Source organism: Microcaecilia unicolor, unplaced genomic scaffold (genome assembly GCF_901765095.1).
Source record: "Microcaecilia unicolor unplaced genomic scaffold, aMicUni1.1, whole genome shotgun sequence".
Taxonomy (NCBI): domain Eukaryota; kingdom Metazoa; phylum Chordata; class Amphibia; order Gymnophiona; family Siphonopidae; genus Microcaecilia; species Microcaecilia unicolor.
Genome location: NW_021963273.1, coordinates 27,355 through 40,776, shown reverse-complemented (window position 1 = coordinate 40,776; position 13,422 = coordinate 27,355). Strand labels below are relative to the sequence as shown.

The 13,422-nt window shown below is 41.1% G+C and overlaps 1 protein-coding gene across 2 annotated transcripts in view; it reads right to left on the bottom strand.

Annotated features, from left to right (window-relative positions):
* LOC115459130 (probable E3 ubiquitin-protein ligase MID2) overlaps positions 1 to 3,693 on the bottom strand; it is a 44,181-nt gene extending 40,488 nt beyond the window's left edge. For both annotated transcript variants that reach the window (XM_030189002.1, XM_030189003.1), the window contains exon 1: positions 3,488 to 3,693. In XM_030189002.1, the coding sequence (XP_030044862.1) occupies positions 3,488 to 3,669 (182 nt within the window). In that variant the 5' untranslated portion in view covers positions 3,670 to 3,693. The remainder of the gene's footprint in view (positions 1 to 3,487) is intronic.
* Between the last annotated feature and the right edge of the window lie 9,729 nt (positions 3,694 to 13,422).

Sequence of the window (13,422 nt, the reverse complement as noted above, 5' to 3'; positions counted from 1 at the left end):
TTGTATGGGAGTAGCCCAGATTTCCACAGAAATCTTCAACTCTAGGAACGTGAGCTGTGCATGTTTGCACAAATGGAACCTGTATTTTGCTGTTCAATGAAATTCTATATTCAGAAGCATCAAGAAAATGCAAGAAAGACGGCCTGTGTTCTTTTCTTTTGTGCGGGAATTGCACAGCAGAGGAGCAAAGAGGACAAAAGCAGGGCCCATCAATACAGAAATCTATTTTCTGGAAAAAACTAACACATAGGGCTAGATTCAGTAAATGACACTCAAAGATTGGCACCAAAAAACATTGGCGCTCAACACAATTCTCTAATGGGCCCTCAAAGATGAGCACCCATTATACAATACTACTGACTGCCAAATATTATTATTTATTATTATTTATTGCATTTATATCCCACATTTTCCCACCTTTTTGCGGGGCTCAGTGTGGCTTACAATAGGATATGAATAATAGAAATACATTTGTTACAATTTGGTTATGGATTACATTGTGCAAAGTTATACGAGACATTCAAATATCAAATTAGGAATATGGCAATGGGACATCAACATAGAAATAATTGGAAGGGGACAATGGGAAGCTAAAGGGTAGTGTTAGACAAAGACATATGGTGTACATAGTTCCGTGGATAAGTGTATGATAGACTGGATTGCGGGATGAGGGATCAAGTGGATGTATGGGTGCCAGGACTTATGCCTGCTGAAACCAGGTGTAATTCTTGGCGCGTAATGTAGGTGCACATCTGTGGTATTCTATAACACCGCGTGCAAATTTTAGGAACACCCCTGACACGCCCATGCTCCTCCCATGGCCCTTTTGGGTTGGGTGCCATATATAGAATCTGGAGGATAATGTGTAAGAGGTAAAGATACTGCCTGAAAAGTAAAAAAGAAAAGGAAAAGAAAAGCACAGGGATTGATAATCAGCAACACTTATCCGGGTAGGAGTGCTCCTATCTGGACAAGTTTCGCTCCCTGGGGCCAGCCATGGATTTTCTGTGGCATTATCTGGATAATGTTGCTGAAAATTACCACTGACTGCTGTGACGCTGTTTGGACGACGCCACGGCGGTGCAGGACTGGAGATACAGCAGAACTGGTGGTTACCCAGTTAGTGGCAGTATTCAGTTTGCTAACCAGGCAACCAACTGGATAAAATCAGGACAGCAAAAGGCTGTCATAAATTTATCCAGGTACCAGTATCCGGCTACTTTATAACAGGATATTCAGCACTGGTATCTGAATACAGTCGGTACTAAATATCCCAGCATACAAAAATCTATGGTGGCTGGCATTTTAGAAAATGCTGAAAACAGCAGGCTACATAGTGGGAGGATATATTTTAACTTAATAGCACAGTTTTCATCTTGTTCTTTCGATTTGTAATGAGGTGAAAGTACCACGATCTTTTTTTTTACAACTACCCAAGTTTTCCTTATTTTGAATTCTCCTCTTCTGATGGAGTAGCCTAGTGGTTAGTGCAGTGGACTTTGATCCTGGGAAACTGGGTTCAATTCCCACTGCAGCTCCTTGTGACTCCTGGCAAGTCACTTAACCCTCCATTGCCACAGGTACAAATAAGTACCTGTATATACTATGTAAACTGCTTTGAATGTAGTTGCAAAAACCACCGAAAGGCAATATATCAAGTCCCCTTTCCCTTTCAACCAGCACAGCCATCACAGTAACAGCCTGGAACCAGTCAATGTAGGTGTTGAGCAACAACTGGGACTCTCTCCTCCCAGGGAGTTGTAGATGTTGATTCCACTTCATCACCAAACAACTGCCACCTCATAAGACAAAACTGAACTCAAAACTGCTTCCATTAGAAATGCCTCTGGACTAATAGATTAGCCCAGAAAGGCATTTAGAGACAAAAAAAACCTTTCCTTAGCACCTTTAGCCATATCATACTGGATATTCATCTGATGTAAGAACCACCATAAAGTGGTAAGATAGAAAAAGTCTACCTAATTTAAGAAATTATTAAAGACACACTTGTTTTGAGGCAGGGTAGTATGTACAACCAATCTGAATGTTTAGGGATGAGTAAGCAGAAAGCAGCATTGGGCTATATGTTTGTTTTGTCATGAATTTTTGCAGTGATTGTGTTTTATGATGATTATGTATGTTGATTTTTCTGATTATGTATGTTTTATGGAATCTGCCTAGTTAATAGGCATAATATAAATTAATAAAGTGTAAAAAAAGTTTTAAAACACAGTTTTGTTGTTTCTATTCATTACTATTATTATTGTTGTTATGATTTCTCTCATGCCTTTTCCACAGTAGTAAAATTACAATTACAAATGGAACTTCTATCCCGCACTTTTCCCACAGAGTTCTGTGTGGTTCACAAACAAGAATCTGTGCTGTCCTAGGAAGAATACATCCAAAAAGATAAGTTTTAAGCATTAAAAAAAATTGTTCCAATTAGATGACTACCTTATAACCGCTGGTAGAGAGCTCCACCAGAATGTGGACTGATATGAAAAATGACCCGAGAACATCACTTTATATTTTACTTCCTTTGAAAGTGGATAACGAAAAGTCAGATGGGATCTCTCACAATCCCTGAGTGGTAAGTCAATAAGATTAGACATATAGGTTGGGGCTAACCCATGAAGAATTAAATAAGTTAAAGAACATATTTTAAATATGGTATGTGCCTTAACTGGAAGCCAATGAAGTTTTAGAAATAATGGGGTGACTCTTTCAAATTTGGAAGACCTATAGATCAAACGCGCTGCTGTATTTTGATAATTTACATACAGGTACATATTACTTGAGATACCTTACATGTTAACTTGTACGAAAAGTGCAAGTTACTTAAGACTCAAAGTAATGAAAATAGTGCCCAACACTGGTATTAAGTCTAGAAGATAACTAGAGCAGCAAATGTTTATTAGGAAGGCAAGTAACATGTAGAAGAATTTAAAACCTTATTTCCCTTAGACACAACATGAGAGAAAACCCTTCACACAGCAGGTCTTTAGCCTTCTAAGATACAGTCAGTAGCTGAACGTATCTAGTTCAAGGCACTTTGCTTATTACATCATATTATCTAAGGCTCTACTTCTCAGTTGCTAATGAACATGATTTCTAAAAATTTATTTGGGCAATCTATTAAGTTGCAGGATAAGCTTATTCTTTGTCTCCCTTCTTTTAGCAAAAATACGTTTTTTGAGAATAATAAATGCCATCTTTTCTGTCATTGCTATTCCTGAATGGAACTCTCTTCCATTGGTTATTCATGAAGAGCTGAACTATGTGAACTTTCAGAAGATGTTGAAAACATACCTTTTCGAATAAGGGTTAATTTCCTCTTGATTTACTATGCTAAAATAATGTGTGAAATCTTTATCGTTATTTGTGTAAGCTCTGTAATGCTACGTTTTAACTGTACGCTGTGTTGAACACTAGTTTAGGGGAAACAGCAGTTTAGAAGTATTGCATTGACATCGAACCATTTGTTTACCATGAAGAGTTGCCCAAAACGACTTCCCAGTAATGGCACCCGCTGTCAATGAAAATGTTTGCTGCTGCACCATAGCAACCAGTCCCACTAAACCTCTCCGGGGTATGGCTCTTCTTCAGTGAGCTCTCCTCTTTTTCCATCTGCATTCCATCGTTGGAGATCTTAAGCTTCTTGTGAGCCATTTTAGGGTCAAGTTTAAATGGCTGACCTGTGCAATAAGCAAACAGAAGAGGTGTTAAGGTAGTAAAGTGGTTGCAGAACTCAGCTGCAAATCCAGAAAACCTGGCTTCATTTCCATTTATTAGATTTTATACTCCACACTATCCAAACTAAAGTATACAATCAATCCCACGATATAGTGACGGAGAAGAGTATCTGTTTGGTCAAAGTACAAGGTACATATCCCCCATCCACCACTTACTACACAACCTTTGTCAAGACCCTTAATCATCCATGCTAAAGTTGAACAGGATACTATAACCATGTAAATTATCTTGCACAACTCTGTCTATGCAATTAGAATTATTGTTATACAAAACTCTCGATACCAAAACTCAGTTTGTTAGTGTAAAAATTGAGGGTGGAGTTAACACATGAAAGGCATAACTACGATAATGAGATTCCTTCAAATTTGTGATGCCCAAGGTAACAGTAACACATCCTTTTATATGACAAAAAATAGAGCTGACCAGGGGAAAGGCAATTCTAGGCATCGAGTACTGTTCCTTCTCTTAATCTAGTTACTTACATTTGAGCAAAGATTTGAGGATCATACTCCAGAAAGCACAAGAATGGTATTCATAGAAATCACAGTTATAATAAAGTCTGTGTGTGATTGGGGAGTTCAGAATATATATGGTACAGAGCACAAAAGGGTTGTAAGGTTGCCAACAGCCAGTATACGGCTGGTCTGGTGGATTTTTAAAATAGAAAGCCGGTGGTCCACTGGACAACAAACCAGCCAATGTAAATGCCAGTTTTCTGCTGACCGTTGCAGAGCTCAGGGGCAGCTTTATGCGGCATCTGTACTCCCTTTCTTGCCAGCTGAAGCATCCCAGGTACAAACCTACATCAGCCACTTTAAAACTGAAAAGACTCATGAGACCTGCCTTTAGCACATGTGCACTAACAGTGATACTGGTCCTGTTCCCATAGATAGAGATCTGGGTTGGAGGTGGTAGGACCGGCATTGGTGTTTTCAGTTTTAATGTGGCTGTTGCAGGGTCAGACCTGAGGCACTTCAGTTGGCAAGAAAGGAAGATGCTGTACTTTGGGGGTGGGGGGAATGGAAATGCTGGATATGATGGGACCATGTGATGGGACATAGAAACACAGAAGGGGAAGATGGTGGACTTGAGGAAGGAAGGTTTAGAGGGCATGTGCTGAACATGATGGGGCTGTAGGAGCAAAGATGGAAGAGTGGGATACTGGACCACCTGAGCAGGGAGGACTAGAAAGACAGAGAGAGGAGGCTGGTCATAGGGGATAGGCCTAAGGAAACAGGATGCTGAACATAGGGTGGGGCTAGAGAGACAGAGAGAAGGTGCTTGAGATGAGAGGAGCAAGAGAGACAGAGAGGATGCTGGACATGGGGTAGAGAGAATTAGGGAGAGAGAAGAGATGACGGATATAGGACATTGGATGGAGAAGAGAAATGGGGAGCTGGACACCAGGCAAAGGAGAGAGGGGAAAAGCTGGTCACAAGGGGAGTAGAGGGAAGGGGCAATTAGTGAGAGATTGGGGGAAGAGGGAGAGATAGCGAAAGCAGAGCTGGATGAGGGAAAAAGATAGAAAGCTTGTAGGTAGATCCAGTTACAAAAAAAAAGATACTGAAGACTAGTTGCTAAGGAAGATGAGTGAAATCTGGAGTGAAAAGCAGAAAAATGATGAAAGAAAGCTGAGAGGAAGAGCCAGTGTTAGAAATTAATGTAGGAGAAGAAGTGAAGACAGGAGGAGGAGAAGAAGAAATGGCAAATGCCAGACAGGAAATCCTAGAGAGATAAGAGAAGACAAAGGAAAACAGAAACAGAGCCTGAGACTAACATAATTGGAAAAATAAAATGGCCAGACAACAAAGGAAGCAGGATTCTGGGCTATATGGACTTTTGGTCTAATCCAGCATGATTTTCTGTTTAGAGATTAGAAAATGTCAGTTTTTGGAACATATGTCTGATAGGGCCAATGTTAGACCTAGCTGGAGCCCAGAGCAGAAATTTGGGAGTGAACTCTCAAAGCCCACTTGTGGGCTATGGCTTCTTCAGTTTCAGGCAGACTTGAGGTCCTTTCTGTCATGTGAGCCCAGGGCAATTGCCCTGGTTGCACCCTCCTCTCACTAGCCCTTATGGACAGGGGGAAATATGGTATAGCTCTTTCTATTTCTTTAATGCTGTACCACATGCAGAGTCTGCATATTTCTATTTTCAGTTTGTGGTCGCTTATTTTTACTTGGTGGGGATCTATCTATGTTCTGCATGTGCAACTGAGCATGCGGTATCTATGCATGAATGTACAGTAATCTGGTTAGTTCAGTTTTCATAACAAGTGCACTAATGTTGTAGTGCTCCCTGTAATATTTAAGCTGCGGCCTTTCCCATGCAAGGTCCTTATAGTGCAAGTTTTGAAAATTAGTGCTGTAAAGGTAAATTTGCTCCAGGTCTTGAATGACTTTCCTGTAAAGCTTTGTATTAATTCACAATATGCCTGTTACTGGCAGGTTTTATGTTCATGTTACTAAGATAACGCTAGAATCAGAAATTGTATTTTTGTACGATACATTCTATGGGTAAATGTTCTAGCTCTGCTCTGCATCCATTGTGGGAAGTGGCTGGGGGATCATGGGCATGGGGGAGGGCACTGCCCCCCTCTCAAACAAGCTGCACTTATCTGGGTTGAAGGCAGACCAGACAGCAATTCCTTTTCTCTCTCAACCCCTCCCTCGGGCTATCTTAGAATTGTTCTTCCTTCTAGTGGTTGCTGGCAGTAGTAGCGAATCGCATACCCTGCCTGCAACCTGCCTTTAATTCTATTCTATTCTGGATATTTATATCCTGCTACAATCAATAACGAATCTAAGCGGGTTACATAAAATTCAAAATGCACAATTAAAGATACTGATAGCCCTACTATATTATTTATCCAAATATTTACTAAAAAGATATGTCTTCAACCCTTTACAAAACTGTAAATATCCAAAAAGCGTTCAAATTTGTTCAGGTATAGGATTCCGCAATTTGCTAGCTTGATAAACAAAGAGCCATCAAGGACATTTTTGTAACGAACTTTAACAGACGGAAACCCCAGTAAAAGAGTAGAGCAGAAGCTAATAGCTTATCCAAAAGGCTGGATAAACTATTAGCAGCGGGAGAAGAACAATTCCCCTGTAAGATGTTAAACACAGTACAAGCAGTCTTAAAATTGATTTGTGCAGAAACTGGTAGCCAGTGAAGGTTTTGAGTAAAAGTGTCATATGATCATAACGGGAAAGACCATAAACCATTTTAGCTGCAGTATTTTGCAGCAACTACAATTTATTAACAAGTTTTAAATTTAATCCAGCATACAGAACACTACAATAGTCCAACTGAGACAAAACAATAGCCTGCACCAGCATACAAAAGTGTTCTGTAAAAAAAGAGTGATCTGATTGTTCTCAATTGTTGCAATTTTAAAAAAATCTTTTTACTCAAATAATTTATTTGAGAGTTCATCGTTAATTGGGTGTCTAATATATTCCCCAAAACCTTAGAGGATTTTTCAAATGACAGCTGTTCTCCTGAAGCAATTGAAATGTACAAGGGACCAATGACACATTATTGGAAAAATACAGTGATTTTATCTGAACTGCGTTAAGCTTTAACAGATGTTGATTGAGCCAAGAATAAATTCAGGATATGCAGTCAGAAATAGAAGTTTGTAGTGTCAAAATATTTGATGTAATGGAGGATCAACACAAATATGTAATCTGCATATGAACAGCCAAAATAATGTGATGTATCTGATCCTAATGAGCTCATAAATACATTGAATAATATCAGAGATAATGGTGAACCTTGCAGGACACCAAAACCTGTTCTCCAAGTAAAAAAGAAGATTTTATTCTTCTTAACATAATATGATTTTTTTTAAAAAAACCTTCTATCCATTTATAAACTGCTCCAGATATTCTATACTCGCTCAATTTACACAGCAGAAGTTCATGGTTCACTGTATCAAACGCTCCAGAAATATCAAAATGAAGCATGACAGAATGGACTCCCTGACTGAATACCAAGAGTAACAGTAATGACTCCATGCTACGCATAGCCCTGAATCCAAATCGAAAATCATGCAAACTATGTGAGGTTTCCAAATATGATGCAATCTGTACACCACTACCATAGCCCTTACGGGTGAAGGGGGGGGGGCACCTAGATGTGGGTACAGTAGGTTTGTGGTGGGCTTTGGAGGACTCGCTGTTTCCTCCACAAATGTAACAGGTGTGTGTGTGGGGGGGTGGGTCTGGGTTCCCCTGCCTGAAGTGCACTGCACCCACTAAAACTGCTCCAGGGACCTGCATACTGCTGTCAGGGAGCTGGGTATGACATTTGAGGCTGGCTTAGAGGCTGGCAAAAATTATTTAAAAAGGTTTTTTTTGAGGGTGGGAGGGGGTTAGTGACCACTGGGGGAGTAAGGGGAGGTAATCCCCGATTCCCTCCGGTGGTCATCTGGTCAGTTCAGGCACCTTTCTGAGGCTTGGTCGTAAGAAAAAATGGACCAAGTAAAGTTGCCCAAGTGCTCGTCAGGGACGCCCTTCTTTTTTCCATGATCGGTCGAGGACGCCCATGTGTTAGGCATGCCCAAGTCCCGCCTTCGCTATGCTTTCAACACGCCCCCGTGAACTTTGGTCATCCCCGCCATGGAAAGCAGTTGAGGATGCCCAACATCAGCTTTCGATTATGCTGATTTGGGCGACCCTGGGAGAAGAATGCCCATCTTCCGATTTGTGTCGAAAGATGGGCGCCCTTCTCCTTTGAAAATAAGCCTGATAGTATGTACTTTGCTACTGTAAAAAAGAAAGCACTTGACACTATTGTCTGATGATGACTGGCTCCCCAACAGGAAATAAACAATCATGAAATATATGTATTTATATTTTTTTCCTTGGTGCAATAACAAAGTGCCTCTTTTCTCCCTACAGCATCTGTGGTTTTGTTTGTTTGTGTTGCAAAATAAAAAGTTTGCTTCAGATGAGTACCTAGGACAGAAAGATTCAAGCCTTGACTGTGTTGGTATTACTCTACCTTATCCCATCTTGCACGCCTCTTCCACTACCAAGGGGGCCATTTAATTCTACCTCTTCTATTGCTACCAAGGTGCCCATTTACTAATGGTTAGAATCTGTGACCACAGCTGAGTCCAATCCAGCTCTGATAGGTAGGAGTCTCTTGGGATTTGAAAGACCTGGGAGAATTGAATGACAAGAAGTGCCTGATGTTATTAACTGTACTCTTCTTATCCCTATTGGTAATGTTGTGAAGTTTGTCCTTTTTACTTGAAGGCTATTTATAGCAGATTCTTTGGTTCTGAACCCCGTTTGTGGCCTGGACTGAGTTACTGAATGCTGGTAAAGAGTAAAAAGTGGGATTAATTTGCCAGCGTCTCCCGGGTATTCTGGTCCTGACCTGGACTCAAATACTGTATCCAGAGAGAAGAACCCTGCACATCTGTGTTACCTCCCTGAAGGTATGCCCCCAATCTGCCAAGCAACATAGGATAATCCAGTGAGGATCACTCCAGATTGATATGGATTACTAAAGACATTTCATCTCTCTCTCTCTCTCTCTCTCTATGTATACACGCAGAGATAAATATGCATTGAGTATTAATACACATATTATTAATATAATACCCGTATTTCTTTTGAGAAGCTTTGCAATAAAAATCTGGGATGCTTAAGAAAAGAAAGCAAAAACCTATACTTTTTTTCTTACAGCAAATACTTTTAATTAACTGCTGCACACAGTGGTAGATGGTTTGTGGAGGCGGCTGCTATGACAGCAGTCAAACCTCAGTCTGCTGATTGCCAAGATGGAAGTTTTACTTGCAACAATATTTTAGTCATGTGATACAGTTGTCTCCAATTAAAACAGAGCCTCAATGTCTTGGAGTCGTTGAAGACAAACATAGCCATGAACCCTGCTAACTTCAATAAAGACATAAACCTCTCTGGAAATCTACAGGTAATCCATAAAAAGCCTATATACAATCTGTGAGCCGTTCTGCTTCAAGTAATTGGCTTTTTTACTGATGCTCTTGGGAATATACTGCTTTTTGGTGGTTAAGTCCTTATAAATAAATCTATTTGTATTCTTTCCACATTACTTCACAGATATCAGAATATAAACTATTTCTGCCTCATCATCCACAGACATGGTTAAGGGGCATTTGACAGGCAATACACAATTATTTTTTAAACATAAAAACAGGACATATGTTGTCTGATAAATAAGTTTAACCTCTTAGTCACGGTGAAATGTCCACTATAAACAAATAGATCAGTCCGGTTCAATGGTTTGATGGTAGTGGCACATGAGGAATCTGGGTATGAAGCCCGAGTCCAAATTCTACTTACTGACCAGTTGGGGGAAGAGGAAGGGTAGTTCTGGTCACTGCACAATGGTGACATCTAGTGGCCAGTTGAAAGCTACATTTATAATGGGCTCCAGTCTCCAGATGGAACTATGATCTGTGGTCCTTGATTAAGGTCTGTTACTACATTGGCTGGGCTGAATGGCAAGAGAGAGAGGGTAAAAAAGGGTAGATCTGTGAGCAGGGGGAAGTTATAGTAACTAGACCAAACAAAATGGAAGAAAGAAATGAAGTGGTGATTTTTATGATATGATTTGTGTTCAAGAGGGCAGTCTTTAGATTGGGGGCTACATATTTTCACAAATCCATATGCTATTTTATTCCTCAGCCATCCATTCAAAGCAGGTACAAAGAACATGGATACTTTTTGTGTGCGCACCTCACAAGTATACAAACTATTTGAAAACTGCCTGTTCTGGGGATAATTTTATAAAGTTTTTTTTCCTGATTAAAAGGTCTGCTTTGCACATGAAAAAGGGTATTTATAAAACTGTGAGACGACATGTGTGTAAAAAGTGGGTGGGTGAAAAGAGTGCACCTAGTTTTACTTGATCTGTGCATAGTCGTTACTTTGGGTGTAGCTCAGGTGAAATGGAGGAATTGTAAATTTTTATAAAGTAGGTGTGCACATACTGTAGTAAAGATCATTCCTGAGTCAGCTCTTTGGGACAGGAAAAAAGACCAAATTCCATTAATGAGCAGGCCACTAACATACTATTTACAAGGTTAAATTGAAAGCTTCTCTATACTGTAGATTTCTTACTAACAACCAGTGCTTTTTTTGTAGGAAAAAAGGTGCCGGTACTCATTATGGGCGGGGTCACCACATATGGCTCCACCCCTATGACAGCCACACCCACATTAACCACACCCCCTATACCAGCCATGGCGCATATAAACAGACATCATTGAAAATATTACAGTACTATAGGAGACAAAAATAACGTGATTTGCTAAGTAGTAGTAGTAGTATACCCAGTGCAAAATAAGACAGCCAATATAAATTCTCAAATTGGACATATTACAAACACTAAAATGAAAATAAAATGATTTTTTTCTACCTTTGTTGTCTGGTGACTGTTTTTCTTTCCATATTGGTCCCAGTCTGTGATTCTCCTTTCCTTTGTTTTCGCTTAACTCTTCTGTGCCATTTGTCATTTTTGTCTCCTTTTTCTTTGCTTTCTTCAATATTTTTCAAGCTCTCTCTCTGTCCAGATTTAATTCATTCTTACTATCCATTCTTTAATTTCCTTCATCTACCTGTGGCTTTTCATCTTTTCCTCACCCTTGTTCTCCCCATGCCCCTTCCTCTTATTCTCCAGTCTTTCTCTATTCCCCTTTTCCATCCAGCAGCTCTGCTTTCTCTCCCCATCCTTCCAGTGTCTCCCCTATTTCTTTCTGCATTCTTCCATCCAGCGTCTTCCCTCTTTCTCTCCCTATCCTTCCGTTTTCCCTCTCTCTCTCCCCATCCTTCCATCTGTTTTTCCCTCTCTCTCTCCCCAATCCTTCCCTCTGTTGTTTTCCCTCTTTCTCTCTCTCCCCAATCTTTCCCTCTGTTGTTTTCCCTCTTTCTCTCTCTCCCCATCCTTCCATCTGTTTTCCCCTCTCTCCCCAATCCTTCCATCTGTTTTTCACTTTTTCTCCTCTCTCCCCAATCCTTCCATCTGTTGGTTTCCCTCTTTCTCTCTCTCCCCAATCCTTCCCTCTGTTGGTTTCCCTCTTTTTCTCTTTCCCCAATCCTTCCCTCTGTTGGTTTCCCTCTTTCTCTCTCTCCCCAATCTTTCCCTCTGTTGTTTTCCCTCTTTCTCTCTCTCCCCATCCTTCCATCTGTTTTCCCCTCTCTCCCCAATCCTTCCATCTGTTTTTCTCCTCTCTCCCCAATCCTTCCATCTGTTGGTTTCCCTCTTTCTCTCTTTCCCCAATCCTTCCCTCTGTTGGTTTCCCTCTTTCTCTCTCTCCCCAATCCTTCCCTCTGTTGGTTTCCCTCTTTTTCTCTTTCCCCAATCCTTCCCTCTGTTGGTTTCCCTCTTTCTCTCTCTCCCCAATCCTTCCCTCTGTTGGTTTCCCTCTTTTTCTCTTTCCCCAATCCTTCCCTCTGTTGGATTCCCTCTCCCTGCCAAGTTTGGCGCGAACGGCGCGAAGTCGCGACGCACGCGGCACCAGCCCCTATTTCCGGCTGCTGCTGCTTCTCCTGTTGAGCAGCAGCGGCCGCTACACAAAGAAAAAGAAGATTAACAAAAAAAAATTGAAACCTGGCTGAAACGCGGCACCCCAGCACTGTAGACAGCCATTAGGCATTGGCTGTTGCCCCGCAGCCGCTCCTCCTCTTGCCTCTAGGTCACTGCGCTCCTCCGGGGTCTTCCTCCAGGGGCACTGACGTAGAGGCAAGAGGAGGAGCGGCTGCGGGGCAACAGCCAATGCCTAATGGCTGTCTACAGTGCCGGGGTGCCGCGTTTCAGCCAGGTTTGAAGTTTTTAAAAAAATCTTTTTCTTTGTGTAGGGGCCACTGCTGCTCAACAGGAGAAGCAGCAGCGGCCGGAAATGGGGGCTGGCACTGCGTGTGGGACATGGACTCACAGGGCGGGGGGAGGAAAAAAAAAAGGTGCCGGTACGCCGTACCGCTGCGTACCAGCACAAAAAAAGCATTGCTAACAACTTTCCACACTTAGGGCTACATAGATTCTCTATATCACGCCTAAAAAATCGGCACCAAAATGAAAAAAAAGCCTAAGTGTGTTCTATAAAGTACATCTTAATTTAGGCGTACTTTATAGAATAAACCTAAATTTCCACGCAGTCTAAAGAATAGAGTCTATAGAGTCTGAGCATCTGTCAACGCAACTAAATTTAGTCATGGCCATTTACGTGATGTTTTACTTGGTGTAAATGCCGATGCCTAAGTAACATGCAGACCAGGTGTATTCTATGACGCGCATAGATTTTAGAAACACCAATGACACACCCATTCCAATGGCCATACCCCCTTTTCAGCTATGCAACTTAGAATTTATGTGCATCATGTTATAGAATACGCTTAGAGAGTTGTGAGCATAAATTCTAATTAGTGCCAATTAGCGTCAATAATTGCTTGTTAATTGACAGCACTGATTGTCTTGTTAACTAATTAAGTTGTATGCACAAATACAGAATACGACTTTATCTGCACATACAGCTTAAGTTGCACTATATAGAATCTGGGGGTTAGAGGGTTAGTCCATACAAGGGGACCTCCTTGTAAGTGCCCTGATGCTGAGCAGTGAGATCCTATTTGATAATATCACCTTGGTACCCCAATTCCATTATAGAAT